Below are 15,130 nucleotides of genomic sequence, written 5' to 3' on the forward strand. Positions count from 1 at the left end.
TCTTGCTTCCACTTTCCAAATGTTGGGATTCCTAGTACAAGTCACTGTGTCTTTCTGTATTTTTAAATGCTCAGCTATCCAACTGTCCAATCAATGAGTTGTTTTAAGGTATGGATAATTATGGTAGACTGATGTCAGCAGGTGACTACTGTGTTTGTTCAAGAAAAGAAAGCCCAGCACTTCCTTTTAGGTAGTTGTTTGCTCTGCAGCACAGAGTCTTATTTGTTCAGGGGAACAGTGAAGAACAGTGTGCAGAAATGAATCCCCTGGGGTTTTACTTCTGTATCAAATGTGACGGGAATTGTACCACGCTGTATTTAAGCGAAAGCATGGATGTAGCCATTAATATCAGGCCAGCATTGTCCATTGTTATAGAAACTAGTTCAGCCTAACTCTGATTGTCTTGTTCCTGTTATTTAAGACTGATCAGTTGTGCTTCTGTTTTCCTGCCTTTGGTGCTGTTGAGAGTCATATTGAGATCGCCAAACATGTTGAAGTAGGGAATGCAAAGCAAGTGTAGTAGAATGCTCGTGGATCTCTGTGGCTGTTCTATTTATGATACACCAATTAGCTGAAGTAAATTTAACCATGTGAAATATTTGATCCTATAAAAGGAAAAGCAGATCTAGAATACATGTAAAGTATCATGAGTGTACGATTAAGAATTACTAAATTCTGCAGAAATACAGATATTAAAGAAATAGCCCTGAATAATCATGTTACTATTGCATATTTTCATGAGTTGCCTTTGGAATAGAATTTAACTAAAACCCTGCAGCATTGATTCTTGCCTGTTTGATTTTATTGCTGATAACTTAAATGTGAGGCATCCAGCTTTTGCCATTTCTACCGTTTCTATGGTAACAGAAGTGTGCAAACCCAGCAGTATCACTTTCTTTCACAGCTGGCATTTTGTGTTCACAGTAAGAAGACGAGTTTTGGTGAAGCGTGGTCTGTGCTAATTGAGATGTAACTGGGTCAGAACAATTTTGGCTTGCTTTTTTTATCTGTTTAGTTTTGTAGTGGGGTATGGGTATTGAACTACACAATTCCTTTCTTTTCCCCCACATAACTTTGACTGATACTAACTATTAAAGTTACTCTTTTGAATATTAAACACTCATAGGTAGAATCCAGTATGAAATCTTGAGAATTGGGTAGAGTTGTTCTAAGACAGGCATCATAGCCCTCTACACCCTTGATTATTTCTGTTTCAAAGAGTGTGAGAGGATACTCTGAAGAGTTAATCATATTTTAATGGTGGATGACCACATCGTGTTTTCACTTGTTCTGAAGGGGACAGGTAATCCCACTTTGTAGGTGCACTTGGAAAAAGACTGGATAATTGTCATTCTTGACTACCGGCGTCCTGCACTGTGGCGCTGCCCAAGGTCTGGGCGCCTTTTTTAGATTGTACAAAAGAGTTGGTAGGCCACTCCTGTCCTAAGCCATTGAAGCCATTTGTTGTTCACATGTCACAGACTTCATTGTGTTTATATCTTAGAATTTTAAAGCGCTTTAAAGGTGCAAACTTTAGGAATTAGAAGCACTGTAGGGAATGGTATGAAGAATAGATTGTGCACTCTGATAATCTTAGAATGTTAAAAACCATGACCCCTCAGAGATACTCATTCTTAAGATTTTCAGACTCTGCCTTTGCCTTTTTTACACTAACTTGAGTTTTATTTAGAACATCTGGCCTCTGCAATTGAACAAAAAAAAAAAAAATTTATTGGGCTACCAATGATCTAATCATCCATTTTGGTCACATCGCCTCAGATTTCATTGTTTACATTTGACAGCTACTTACAGGGACCCTGTGCTATCTAGATAGACTCACCTTTTCTTCTTCTAACCCTGGTTGCAGGCCTTGCCTTTTCCCCTTTCACCCTCCTTCCCCTCTCACAAACACCTGCACCTCTTGTGGCAGCCCTTATCAGCTCTCAGCTCTCAAGACACAGACTCAAGAATGTACCCAGTTCTGGTTACTAAAAGGGCTTATGCTGAAAGTGGAACCGCTTGAAACAGGAAACGAGCCCTTCTTTTTATAAGCATTATCATTGTATTCTGCCCTTGTAACCACCATGGTTCTAGAACATGTTTGCGTGGTCCACTCAAGTTGCTCTTTCTCTGCCTCGATGGCTTTCCCCTTAGACATCAGGCGGCACACTCCCTACTGCACCACTTTCAGATCTTACTCCAGTTACTACCTCCCCAAAGAGACGCTCTCTGTGCAGTATAAAATAATGCTTAAAACCCCTGGAACACAATACCTTCCAACCCCATAATCCCAGTTCTTGATTTATTGTTGGTTGCTATCGTGTTAATATATATGCACATGCAAAAATATTCACAAAATTTGTGTATGCTAAAAGCATAAAATACTACAAACTGTTAAGAACCTGCCACTTAACAAGTGGACCATGCTAGTTTTTTTTTTCTTTTTTCCTCCCCATCTTCTTGTATTTTCCTCCTCTCTAGAGGTAACAGATGGCCTAGATAAGTCTAAAGAGTATATTTAGTTCTGCTTGGTTTTAAGTTATATGAAATGTGTTCTGTTATAGATATCATTTAAAACTTTCTTTTTTTATGCAGTATAATACTTCCAAGATTATATAGTGTTTGCTCCAAGATTATATAGTGTTTTGTTCCAAGATTATACTTACATGCATTTATTTGTATTTCAGTTATTTTCTTAAAATAATGAACTATGTTACAAACATTCTCTGATATTATGTAAAAGTGAAAGTACTGATTCAGAGTGATTCAGTTACTCATACAAGATTATACCAAATTAGCCATGGCTGTCCTGGAACTTACTCTGTAGACCAGGCTGGCCTTAAACTCACAAAGAGCCACCTGCCTCTGAAAATAAAGGCATGTGCCACCACCCGCCTGGTGATTGCAAGTTATCTTAATGTAGCAAAATTTATCAGTCCTTTATGGTAAAAAAAAAAAAAAAATTGTCTTCATAAAGAAGTTTGCTTGGGGATGGAGAGATGGCTTAGTGGTTAGCCAGTAGAGGACCTGAGTTTGGTTCCCAGTCTCCACATTGGGCAACCCACAGCCTCCTGGAACTCCACCTCAAGGGGATCTATCTGATGCCGCCTTGTTTCTGTGGACACTGCATTCATGTGCACAGCCACACCTGCACATACACAGTTAAAAATAAAGTGAATCTTTGAGGGGGAAAAAGAAGCCTACACCAAATATCATGGCATACCCTTTTAATCCCAGTGCTCAGGAAGCTGAGGCAGGAGGTTACTGAATTTGAAACCAGCTTGAGTTACATGGGTTACAGGCCAGCTGTGCTCTGTAGGAAATTCCTGTCTTAAAGATGAAATAAAAGGTATTTTTATTCAAACTTTTCATTTATACTTTATCCCTCTTGAAATATATATATACATGTATATATATATGTATATATATATGTCATATAAAGGTAAGAATTAATTTTTTGTTCCATCTTTGGGTACTTTGTTGCTCTTGCATCACTTTTGAATACTTTCTCCACTGACTTCAAGTTCTCAGTGTCGTGGCCCTCTTGGTTCTCACTCTAGACCATTGGTCATCTTATCTGAGCCACTATTTTGCTTTGAGCCCAAGTCCTATACCCACTCCTCCGCCTGCAACATAGCCTCTCACAAATGTCTTGGCTAGTCTTAGATCTTTGTTTCTTTTTATTTAATTTTGAAGTGCTGGACACCAAACCCAAGTTCTTGAGTGTGCTGATCAAGTGCTTTCCTGTTGAGCTGCAACCTCAGCCCTTGTTGTTGCTTTTTTTTCTTTTATCATTATTATTATTTATTAGAATTTATTCACTTTGTATCCTGGCTGTAGCTTCCTCCCAGTCTCACCCTCCCTCCCTCTTCCCCTTTTTGCCCCTCTCCTAGTCCTGATAGGCCCCTTCCCCTACTATCTGACCCTATCCTATCAGGTCTTATCAGGACTGGCTGGATCCTCTTTCTCTGTGGCCTAGTAAGGCTACCCCACCAGGGACAGGTGATCAAAAAGCAGGCAATCGAGTTCATGCAAGAGATAGCCCCTGCTCCCCTTACTAGGAGACTCCCATGGAGACTGAGCTGCCAATGGGCTATATCTGAGCAGGGAATCTAGGTCCTTTCCATGCATAGTCCTTGGTTGATTCATCAGTCTCTGCAGGCCCCTCTGGGCCTAGATTTTTTGGCACAGTTGGACTCCTGCCCCCCCCCCCGGTCTTTCTGTCTCCCACTTCTTCCATTTGATTCCCTGCATTCTGCCCAAAGTTTGGCTATGAGTCTCAGCATCTGCTTTGATGCCCAGTTGGCAAAAGTCTTAAGCATACACTTCATAAAAGACTGGCATCCAAGTAGCCAAAACAGCCAGTTAGACATCAGAGAAATTTCAAGTTGAAACCATGCTGAATTACTTTTCTACACATTCCAAAATTTCTTAAAAGTTATAATTGGAAAAATAATACTGGCAAAGATGTGTAGCTTTTAGGACTCTCAGAAGCTGTTACTGAAAGTATAAACAACCACTTGGAAAAATGTAAAAATGAGGATATGCATGGCATTGTGATAGCACTCCTATTCGGAGTATAATATATCCAACGTAAGTACACACATATGTCTACCATAAGATGCATATTACAAGGCTTACAGGAATTGCTTTGTCACCCAGCTGGCATGGAAATTGAGTGATCTGCAGCCTGGGTTGTTTAATCCTTTTACCAACCAGCCTCTCCACTCCTCCTTTCTCTTACCTTTCTGTCTTTCACAGGCTGTCACTGTTTGATCTAGGCTGCCCTCACACTTGGGTTTCTCCTGCCTCGGTTTCCTGAGTTCTGGGGTTCCAGGCCTGCACTGCTACATCCATCTCATTTCTTGACCACATCTACCTTGTACACATAGCATAAAAGGTGTACAGCCCTTCAAGGGGTTCTTTTGTTTTTCTGTCACCACTGGATCCATTCCTACCTATGCCTCCTGTGTTCTTGCTCCGGTTGTCTGGAAGATGTATGTTACAACCCCCTGGTTTGTACTGCTGCCTGGCTCTTTTTAATAATATTACATAGTGTTTTGTTTCTCTTGTTTGTTCTCTTGAGCTGCCTCTTTTCTTAAACATCTCAGGCACACACTTCCTTATGTCAAGGCTTTTTTCTTGACATAGCACTCAAAGCCATAAATGCTTTATTAGCTACCTTCAAGTTTTGGTAAGGTATCTTTTAAATATTTTGGTCCTGAGTGTTTTTCATTTTTGTATAGTTTCTCCTTTTGCCTGTAATGCTTTAGATATATTTTTAAATTTCCAAAATGTGATATTTTCATAATTGACTTTAAAATTGTGTGTGTTTGTGTGTGTACATGTTTGTGCTTGGACACATGCACTCTCATGACATACTGGTGCCCTCAGAGGCCGGAAGTGGGCATCAGACTTGTTGGCGCTGATTGCAAGTTGACCCATGGGTTCTGGGGACTGAAGTCTCCCAGAAGGGCAGCAAGCGCTTTGAACTGCTGAGCCACCTCTCCAGCCATCTCCCATAGCTGTGTTATATGCATTTTTAGGCTTTCTGAGCCTGAAAAGCTATCCCTCATGTTGGAGTTTAATATCCTAACCATCTTTACCAAGGTCACCTTCCTAGATGTTACCCTGATGCTCACTGACAAGAGTTATTATTCACTCCAGATTTTAATACTTTCATAATGCTCTATTCTAAAACTCACTCCATCTTCCTGTAGTGGATTGAGGCTCCTTGGATTCAAGGTCATCATATATTATTTCCTTTTGATTCCTGGAAGTTTTCAGTATAGCATTTTGTAATCAATCTGATTATCAATCAGTGGATAGTTACCAATTTTGAAGGTAAGGTTTTTCACTTGATGCTATTTTACCCACTCTGTCCTGGTAACCTTCTCCTTGACTTAATTATACTCCCCTGGCAATGACTCCAAATGAGTCCAAAGTTCTTGGGCAGTGTGGCTTGAGCATCTCATGTTTTCATCTCCCGCTCTGTTGCCCCCTTCCCAAGTTAATACCTCATATAGTTTTCAAGTCCACAACACAAAAGGCACAGTCATTCTTGTCAGATGAAGCCAGTGCCTTGGTGTGATCTTTGCCCTGGTTTTGTTTTTGTTTTTGTTTTTTTCCCCTCCCAGTCACAAAGTCCTGTAAACTTCTCTAAAATGTTTCTCAGCTCCACCACGTCCTCCGTCCTCCGTCCTCCGTGCTTTCTTATCTCTTCACAGCAGTTCTGGTCTCTTTGCTTACCGTCCCCACTGCCTGCAGATAAGGGTCACGCTACTTCACTTGGCATTTAAGACAATCCAGCATGAACCTTCTCCCTCTTTAGGTCCAACTTCTTACTGTTTCCTGGGCTCTCCTCTTCGTAGCCTTTCTCCTTCTCCCCTGCTTTGTCTCCTCAGCTCTGTTCATTGTTCAGGATCTGCCTAAGAGACTCTGTCCCTGCCTTCACCCCCTTAGGCACTGCCCCTAATAAAATCATTAGTCACTTCATTTGAACTATTTGTGTGTGTGCTTACTGTGCTTACTTTTGTTTACTGTCGTAAACAAAAACCGGCAACGTGGGCAAGATGGGAGGGTGAAAGAGAGAGAGAAAGCACAGAAGAAAGATATTTAAAAAGACTGCTCAGAAGAAAACTCACCATCTGTCTATCCATCTATCATTGAATAAATGAGTACAATAAATTACATACACATACATTTTCTCTCCCAAGTTTTCAGAGGAGCTGGGCTTACTTCTCCCCTCTCTGTTGCCATAATTTGTTTACACACATTTTCAGGTGAGGATGGTGTGAGAGGCATGGAACATCTGCGGCGTGTGCTTGTATGTAGAGCTTTGTGTTGGCGTTGGGTTTTAGTGTCCTGCGCTTTGAATTTGTATTTGGAGTTCCCTTCCTTCCTTCCTTCCTTCCTTCCTTCCTTCCTTCCTTCCTTCCTTCCTTCCTTCCTTCCTTCCTTCCTTCCTTTTCTTTCTCTTCTCTCTCTCTCCCTCTTCCCCCCCTTTCTTCTTACTATTATTATTGATTTTTTTTTTGTGTTGTTTTGTTTTTCAGGACAGGGTTTCTCTGTGTAACCTTGTTCTGGAATTCACTCTGTAGACCAAGCCCTCCTCAAACTCAAAGATCTGCCTGCTTCTGCCTCCTGAGTGCTGGGATTAAAAACGTGTGGCACCACTGGCCAGCTATATTTGGCATTTCTTACTTTTGCTTTTATTATAGTTGATGTGGATTCTGATAGAGTCTGTATGTCAGTGATGCTTACTTAAGAGTATTCTAAGGAATACGCATTTGGTTTACTTACCTGAGAGTATATTGTGATTTGAAATTTTTATATTAAAAATGAGTGCATTTAAGTTGTTCAGGTTTTTAAGTTATGGAATATAAATATAGTAATGATAGTTTTAATTATTTTATGATTATTTATATGACACAGCTTTGAAAATAGATATGTTTCCCTGGCAAAGATGTTTATATGAATTTAGTGCTAACTTCAAGAATATCAAATGCTTTAACTGTAAAAGATGCCTTAATCTTTAATTAGTTTAGACTGTATGAAAATACATAAATTATATTTTCATATGAGAAAATTTCCATTTTGGAGCATGTCAAAAGAATAAATGTAGTAATTTGAATGCTCTATTTTTATTTCTAGAAACCAGCAAATATCCTAGTAATGGGAGAAGGCCCTGAAAGGGGGAGAGTCAAAATAGGTAGGTAATTATTCCTAAGATAATGGTGAAGAAACCGAAGTGATGACAAAGGTGTTTTCCTCTTTAATACCCTAATAAAGTTGTTGATTTTTAAATTACTTTCTCGGAGTATTTATAGAAAAGATGTTGAAAAATGTAGGTAGCCTATAAAGCCATCAGTTTTTCCACAGCTCTTTCCTCAAAATAGCATTGTCAGTTATTCTAACTGAGGTGTCAGTTAACAAGCCCTATAAACGTTTGCTTCCATACAATGTGCCATGTGTGTTTCATGTACCCCCATTCTCCAGCATAACAACCATGTGTCCACATGTGTTTCATGTCACCCCCATTCTCCACCATAACAACCCAGCTTTGTCCAGGTGCTTCTCACCCCTATCCTCAGCCCCATGTCTTTGCTCAGACACTTTCATACTTGTTAATTGAACACTATAGCACCTCACATTTGCCTGTGTTCCGTCAACTCAGCAGCAAGGGTCTTAGCTTGCTATCGGAACAGATGCTAGAGGTTAACGGGTGGAGCTCACCTGACAGATTCCATTCTGCCCTATGCCACCCAGCCCGTCCTGCTGCTGGCTTTCCACGTCTGCATCTTCTTCTCAGCCTGGTTCCGTGAGAAGCTGCTCTCTAAACTAGTAACCCTGCTTTGAACCTCTGCCTGGAGTTGATGGAATTCACCTTCATTGAAAACTATGTTGTTGTTAAATACTTGATAGCTGCTTTTTTTACCCTTCCTGTTTCTCTCCCATCATCTGCTTCTATTTTTGTTTTACCCCTCAATTCCTTACAGGCATTTGTTTACATACATTTTGCTTGGCAAAGGTGAAACAGAGAGAAAAGCTAGTCCCTCCCCATAAGAGACAGTCGTGTAAACATTTATCATGCAGTGTAGTGGGTTCTTTATGATGCTCTCTCAGCCACACAGCTACCTTCTAAAGGTAGTTACCACAGTGAAGGAACCCTGGGTTCAAAGAGCTGTGCCTTACTCACACCTTGAAGCCATGGCTCAGGTTCCTGTCCTGAGACTTTACCCTACAAACAGCCTGATGACACCTTACTGATGTCCACTTGTTGAAACAGCCTCTGAGAAAGGAATAGCTGCTGAGCACTGATTGGTTCCCTTTGTAGCTGTTGAAAACACACTGCTTTTCTTAAGCTCCCTGCAGTACAGCATGGCCATTTTTCTCTTCTCAAAGCTCCCCTCTTCCCTTAAGCACTGACAGTCCCTTTTCAGTTTCAAACCTAATCTTACCTCTGCCAATGCAAACACAACTCTTGTGCCCGAATTAAGAGAGAGTTTATTCTGAGCCAACACAAGTAACTGGGACCTACAAGTGTGGATTCAGGTGGCCTAATAGCTAGTTCCATTGTGGGAGCAACTACAGCAAACTTACGTAGTCGCAGAACAAAAGTAAGTCTTATATCAAGGCATTTCCCACATGTGTGGGCAGAAACACCAGGTAGACAGACAGTTTATAGCAGGCTGGGCAATAGGTATGTCCTGATGACATGGACAGATGGACAGCTCTGCTACAGGTTTAATCTGTTTTGAAATTCTTAACTTTTAGTTGATGGAAGCTCATGGTCTGTTAAAGTAATACATCCTGGAGCTTTTACCCAATGATTGATAGGATAGACGAGCAGACACAGAATTGAGGAATAACAATATCCTGGCCCTGGACCTGCAAAATTCCGATTTCCCACAACCATAACGTTGTAATAGTCGTCACCCTTATTGAACCTTTAACACTGGTGTGGCATTTTAGTCCATAGTTCCCGTTCTTGCCATGGTAGGCGTTTGTATGTAGAGAGGCTGGAGGTTGTCCTGTGCCCCATGTTGCCCAGAAGGCTCATTCCCAGCCTAATGAAGATGAAAAGCTGAGTAGCCAGGAAAGCAGTTTACAGGAGAGGGTAGTTGTTAAAACCATTGAGAAGAAGCCCCCATGTCATATGACATTGTTAGCTCTCAGGATATGGGCCAGATTTGTATTCTTTTTTATGATTTATTTATTATATGTACAATGTTCCATCTGCATGTACACCTGCAGGCCAGAAGAAGACACCAGATCTTATTACAGATGGTTGTGAGCTAACATGTGGTTGCTGGGAATTGAACTCAGGACCTCTGCAAGAACAGCCAGTGCTCTTAACCTCTGAGCCATCTCTCCAGCCCCAGATTTGTATTCTTGCCCTCTGTATCTGACATGTATATTTACATGTGATAGATAATATAAACATTATAGGTAAAGTTAAGATAAACAGGAACACAGTATGATCTAAAGAACTAAAGGTAGCAGATAAGAATGCCCCACTCAGAAAAGCTCTTTAAAATATGTTTCTCCCTGTGCCTATCATCGTTTATATTCTATGAAATATTTTATTTGCGGTTTGGATATATGAAATAACTTATTACTGTTTTAATTTTAGTCTCTCTTTTGGCTGGTTTGATTTTGTAGCCATAACTTTGTGTTGGTCAGTTTTTGTTTTAAGATTGGTCTTTAACGTCCACATTATTTTAAATGTTATTTGGCCCATTACTTTGGTATTATACTGGATTAAAGACTGAGAAAGTAAATAGGTAATAGTTATATTGCAGAAGAAATCAGATGATAATACTGTTAGAATTCCTTCCCAACAAAATTTTTTTTCCCGTATGTACCAGCTGTTACTACTATCAGGTAGAAACCGGAGACCAGGCCTGTGAGAGATCAGCATTTTGTGGGCATAATAAAATCAGAAAGAAACCAGAAAGTTATTTTGTAATTTTACCTACCAATTTGCTATTCATTATCAGAAGAAAAGTATTATTTAGTAATTTTAAGTATATTTTTATTTATCTATTGACAATTTCATGCATTTACATAATGTACTTTGATCATCTCTGCTCTAACTCCCACTAAACCCAGATGCCCCTTCACTTCACCTTTCTCCCACCATTATGTCTCTTAAAAACATGAACACTGAGTTCATTTAATTCTGCCTGTATACACAAAGGTGTAGGGCTGTCCGCCTGATTCTGGACAGCCTGCCACTGGCGGTACCCTCAAAGATAAGACCATCCTCTCCCCCCCCCCACAACTGCAGCCACCAGCTTCCAGTAACTTCTGAGCTAGAGGTGGGTCCTTGTGCATAGTTAAATAGGTAACTGCTGCTGTGAGTTAACGAGCCCAGGGGCCATTCTTAGCGTTTTACAACCCTCATCCCTATCCTCCGGCTGTTACATTTTTCCACCTCCTTTTCTGCAGTGTTCCCTGAATGTCAAGGGGCAACATGCTTTTAAAATCTTGGCTTGCAGTATGCAACACTCCAAAGATTCATTTAATCAGGAAACAAGGATTTTAAAGGATGGTTTCTTAGATGTAAGTTTCTTCTTTTTGGAAGAATAGTTTTATGTGTTCCTTTTAACGATGTATATTTTTAAAATTAGTCTTAGTAGGCTTGCTTTAAACCTTCTCATTGAGTACCTATATTTCCAGAGCACTCGCCTTTGATGCTGGCCTCTGGACAGTTTTGATACCGACTCCTTGAGTGTTGTTGCCTTCAGATGACTGGTACTTTCATATACTTTGAGTCAGTCAAACCCATCGGTGTACGGTTGTTCATAGTGAGTAGAGGCCTGGGTGTGCCACAGAACTGTGTAGAGCCTTGAATTTGCTATATCACACCAGCTTTTTAGAAGTAATGGCATAGTCACCCAAATGGTTGGACCCAGTTAATATTTTCTTCCCTTTTCTTAGTAGGGAGTTATATTGTTCTTGTTTAGATTTAAATTTGAAGTATCCCTAAAATGGAGTTCTTTTTGGAAAATTTAAAATAAGTCTCTGTCAATGTGCACATTAGATTTTTTAAAAAGCTATACTTAAAAATGAGAAGATTCTTCTGTGATATTTGAGTCATTTAAAACATCAAGATGTAATTTAAGTCAAGCAGGTTTGAGTAAGCAAACACATGATTAATGAAAGGTCGTAGTACTCTTGGTCTCTGTTGTAGCTTTACTAAAATCAAGATTAGCATTATCAGTTAGGAAAATGTACCGAGGAAAATGAAATATCTTAGTTTTTAAAATATGTAAGCATAAAGGGATTTTTTAAATGTTATAAAAGAGTAGGTGTTACAGATGTTGTCAGAGTTAGTTCAGTTGTCAATGTATTGGAAGATGAGGTTGTGGTTGTGTCTTTAGAAGTTGTTCCAAGTGTGAGGTAAGAAATACAAACTGAAATGTTACCCTTTAAAGTTCTCTAACACAAGACAAGAGGTTTTTCTAAGTACCTGACAGGGTCCTCCTCCCTATGCAAGCTAGAGAGAGTCTTTAAAACATGTATCCAGTTGACAGTCACCTGTTTTTAGTTTTTGTTATTTCGTTTTTCTTCAGGTATTCACTGTGGGAGAATTCTGTTAACGATTTTGAATTTTTAGAGTTTTTTAAGTCTCATGGTGCATAGTGTCTTATTATTAGAGATGGCTTATATAGTTCTTTGTCCATTTTTATAGGATGCCCAGTAATTATTTTATATGAAGGTAAAATATGTTTTCCAGAAGGGATAGATCTTAGAATGTAAAAGAATTAATGGGAGTGTATTTGGCTAAGAAAGCTAGAGGCTTTAGTTAATGAATTTTAATAGTTAATTTGTTTAGTTGTATTTTTTGTTTACTCACCAATCCAAAGAATCAAGGGCACAGTAGAAAATTTTACAAATATATAGAAATATTCGTATGCACTGGAAGATGGCTCAGAGGTTAAGAGCACTGACTGGCTGCTCTTGCAAAAGTCTTGAGCTCAATTTTCAGCAACCACGTGGTGGCTTACAACCATCTATGATGAGATCTGGTGCCCCCTTCTGGCCTGCAGGTATACATACAGGCAGAACACTAAGTAAGTAAATACATAACTCTTTTTTTAAAAAAAAGATATAAATATTTGTTCACTAAAATGAGTTTCATAGACACTGTCTACTTTAGTAGAAATGCCCTAATTCTTCATAGTGAATAAATACTAATGGTCAGATTTTATTTTATTTTTTTAAAACTTGTATTTCTTATAGGTATAGGTGTTTTGTCTGCACGTATGTATTTACATCATGTGCATGCCTGCTGCCATAGAGGCCAGAAAAGGATGCCGTGTAGTCTGCAGCTGGAGTTATAGGTGCTGAGAGCCACCGCTGGGGCGCTGGGAACTGACCCATATCCTCAAGAGCAGTATGCACCCTGAGCTACTAAGCCATCTCTCCGCTCAGTGGTCAAGTTTTAAATGATCCATTTAAAGGAATAAAACGTAATGTCCTTATTCTTTAAGCCACTTTTTGTAAATATAAAAATTTATTACTGTAAATAGAAAGATGGTTTTAGTTTTGTGTCAGTGCGTTTACTTTTGAACTTAGAAAATCCTTAGATAAGGTATTTTGAAACACCTTTAACAAAATTCAAGGCAAACCTGGGCTATATGAGTTCCAGACTAGCCTGGACTAGAAAGAGACCCTGTCTCAAATAAAGAAAGAAATAGCTAAGTAAATATAAAATTTGAAAATAGACACTTTTTTTTTTGTAAGGTGAAATGCTTTATTCCTTATAAATATTTTTTCTCATTGAAATAGCTTAAATTCTTTCAGTTGTCTGCATGTAGAATCACACGTGTTAATGAGAATAGTCTTATTCTTAGCAACAGTTCAAAAAGAGAGCTATCTTATTTTACCTATTGGCAGCTTATGAAAACATATTTGATAGAGCCCCAGATATCACAGAGATTTATGGGCAGCTAAGGAACTCTGAGAGTAGAGTGGTCAGCCCTGAAAATGTGTGGCACTGTGCAGACTGAGCAGCTTATATATTTTTCCAGACAGAGTTTCTCTCTGTTTTCCTGGCTGTCCTGGAACTCACAGAGATCCAACTGCCTGCCTCTCAAGTGCTGACATTAAAGGTATGTGCCACCACTGCCCAACATACATATATATATAAATATAATGTTTATTATACATATATTTGTTTATTATACATTTGTTTATAATAAATATAATGTTTATTATAAACAAATGTATAATATATGTATATTATATACAAATGGATATAATAACAGTTAATGAAAAAGAAGCCATGAAATTGAAAGAGAACAAGGAGGCATATATAAGAAAGTTTGGAAGGAAAAATATCATAATTATATTATATTATATTATATTATATTATATATAATTATATTATATCATATATTATAATCCAAAAAATAAATTTAAGAAGATGACTGAATAGGGACTATTTCTGACAGGAACTCATTGGTAGGCTCTTTCACCTCCCCACTACCACCCGAGGGAGGAGCAGCCCTTTTAGGCCACAGAGGAGGACTTTGCAGCCAGTCCTGAAGAGACCTGATAAGCTAGGGTCAGATCCTCCCCTTTCAGTGGACTTGGAAAGGGGCAGGGAGGAGCTGAAGGAGGGAAGGTGGGATTGGGAGGGAATGAGGGAGCAGGGTACACCTGGGATACAAAGTTAATAAGCTGTAACTAATATTTAAAAAAATAAATTAAAAAAAGAAGATAACTGAATCAGAGTTATATTTATGACAGAATGGAATGGAGAAGGATCATTTGTCCTGGTGTCTAAGCTTTAATGTACCTTTTGTAGTCCTCTAAGCAGGCAACAGCTTGGCTTTTAAGATGACCAGATTTCTCCACTCCAGTCAAGCTATAATTAACCCTTTAATGCTTGCATTACAGGAAGGCTTGGCTAGATCCTAAAGGATATAGAATACCTTTTCCTTAAAAGAGCAACAGCAGTAGAGGAAGTAGCAGACAGTGTACGTTCATGGCATAGTTAACTGCAAGTTCAGAAAATGTCCTAAAAATGTAATTTTTGCATAACATGCTCATATTCTAGATAGGCCACCCTTAGAGTGGTCATTTTCACATTTACTAAGTTTTTTGAACTACAAAAATGAAATAACCTTGAGTCTGATACTCAGTTGCTGTCAGAACTTCTAGAGGCAGATTGAGTTTGCCCCGTGTAGTTTCATTCATAAAATTGTGTAAAAGAAACAATCACAGTCACACTTAATGAAACCAGCTGAAGTCACTTGGCTCTCAGCCAGAACTGTCTTCACTGTAAGGACAGGAGAGGCCTGATGTATTGTCTAAGGTAATAGCTCTCCCTTCCTGATTTTAAAAGCAAAGCAGAAGAAAGCTGAATAAAAGGTAAATAACTCTGGATTACAGGTCAGTAAAATTATCTGAAATGCTTTGGCAAATTCTAGCAGGTCCTGAGAATCAGCTTTGCTCAGTTTTTGTCAGGTACTGTGTAGATAGTCTTAGGATCACTGTCCCTCTAAGCTTTATTAAGAGAGGCCATGAAAAGCTAGTTAGTGTGGTACATAGTGTTGCCTTGCTTGGGGATTGGTAGAGAGTAGAAGGAAAGGGTGATGAGGACTCAGAAGAGAAT

At 39.1% G+C, this 15,130-nt stretch overlaps 1 protein-coding gene across 3 annotated transcripts in view; it reads left to right on the plus strand.

Annotated features, from left to right (window-relative positions):
- Cdk19 (cyclin dependent kinase 19) overlaps positions 1-15,130 on the plus strand; it is a 132,573-nt gene that overhangs the window by 92,062 nt on the left and 25,381 nt on the right. For 2 of the 3 annotated variants that reach the window (XM_021638749.2, XM_060373571.1), the window contains one exon: positions 7,654-7,711. The exons of the other annotated variant lie outside the window; for it this stretch is intronic. In XM_021638749.2, coding sequence (XP_021494424.1) covers positions 7,654-7,711 — 58 coding nt within the window. The remainder of the gene's footprint in view (positions 1-7,653; positions 7,712-15,130) is intronic. 3 annotated transcript variants of the gene reach the window in all.

The sequence above is a fragment of the Meriones unguiculatus genome, chromosome 20 (genome assembly GCF_030254825.1).
Source record: "Meriones unguiculatus strain TT.TT164.6M chromosome 20, Bangor_MerUng_6.1, whole genome shotgun sequence".
NCBI lineage: Eukaryota > Metazoa > Chordata > Mammalia > Rodentia > Muridae > Meriones > Meriones unguiculatus.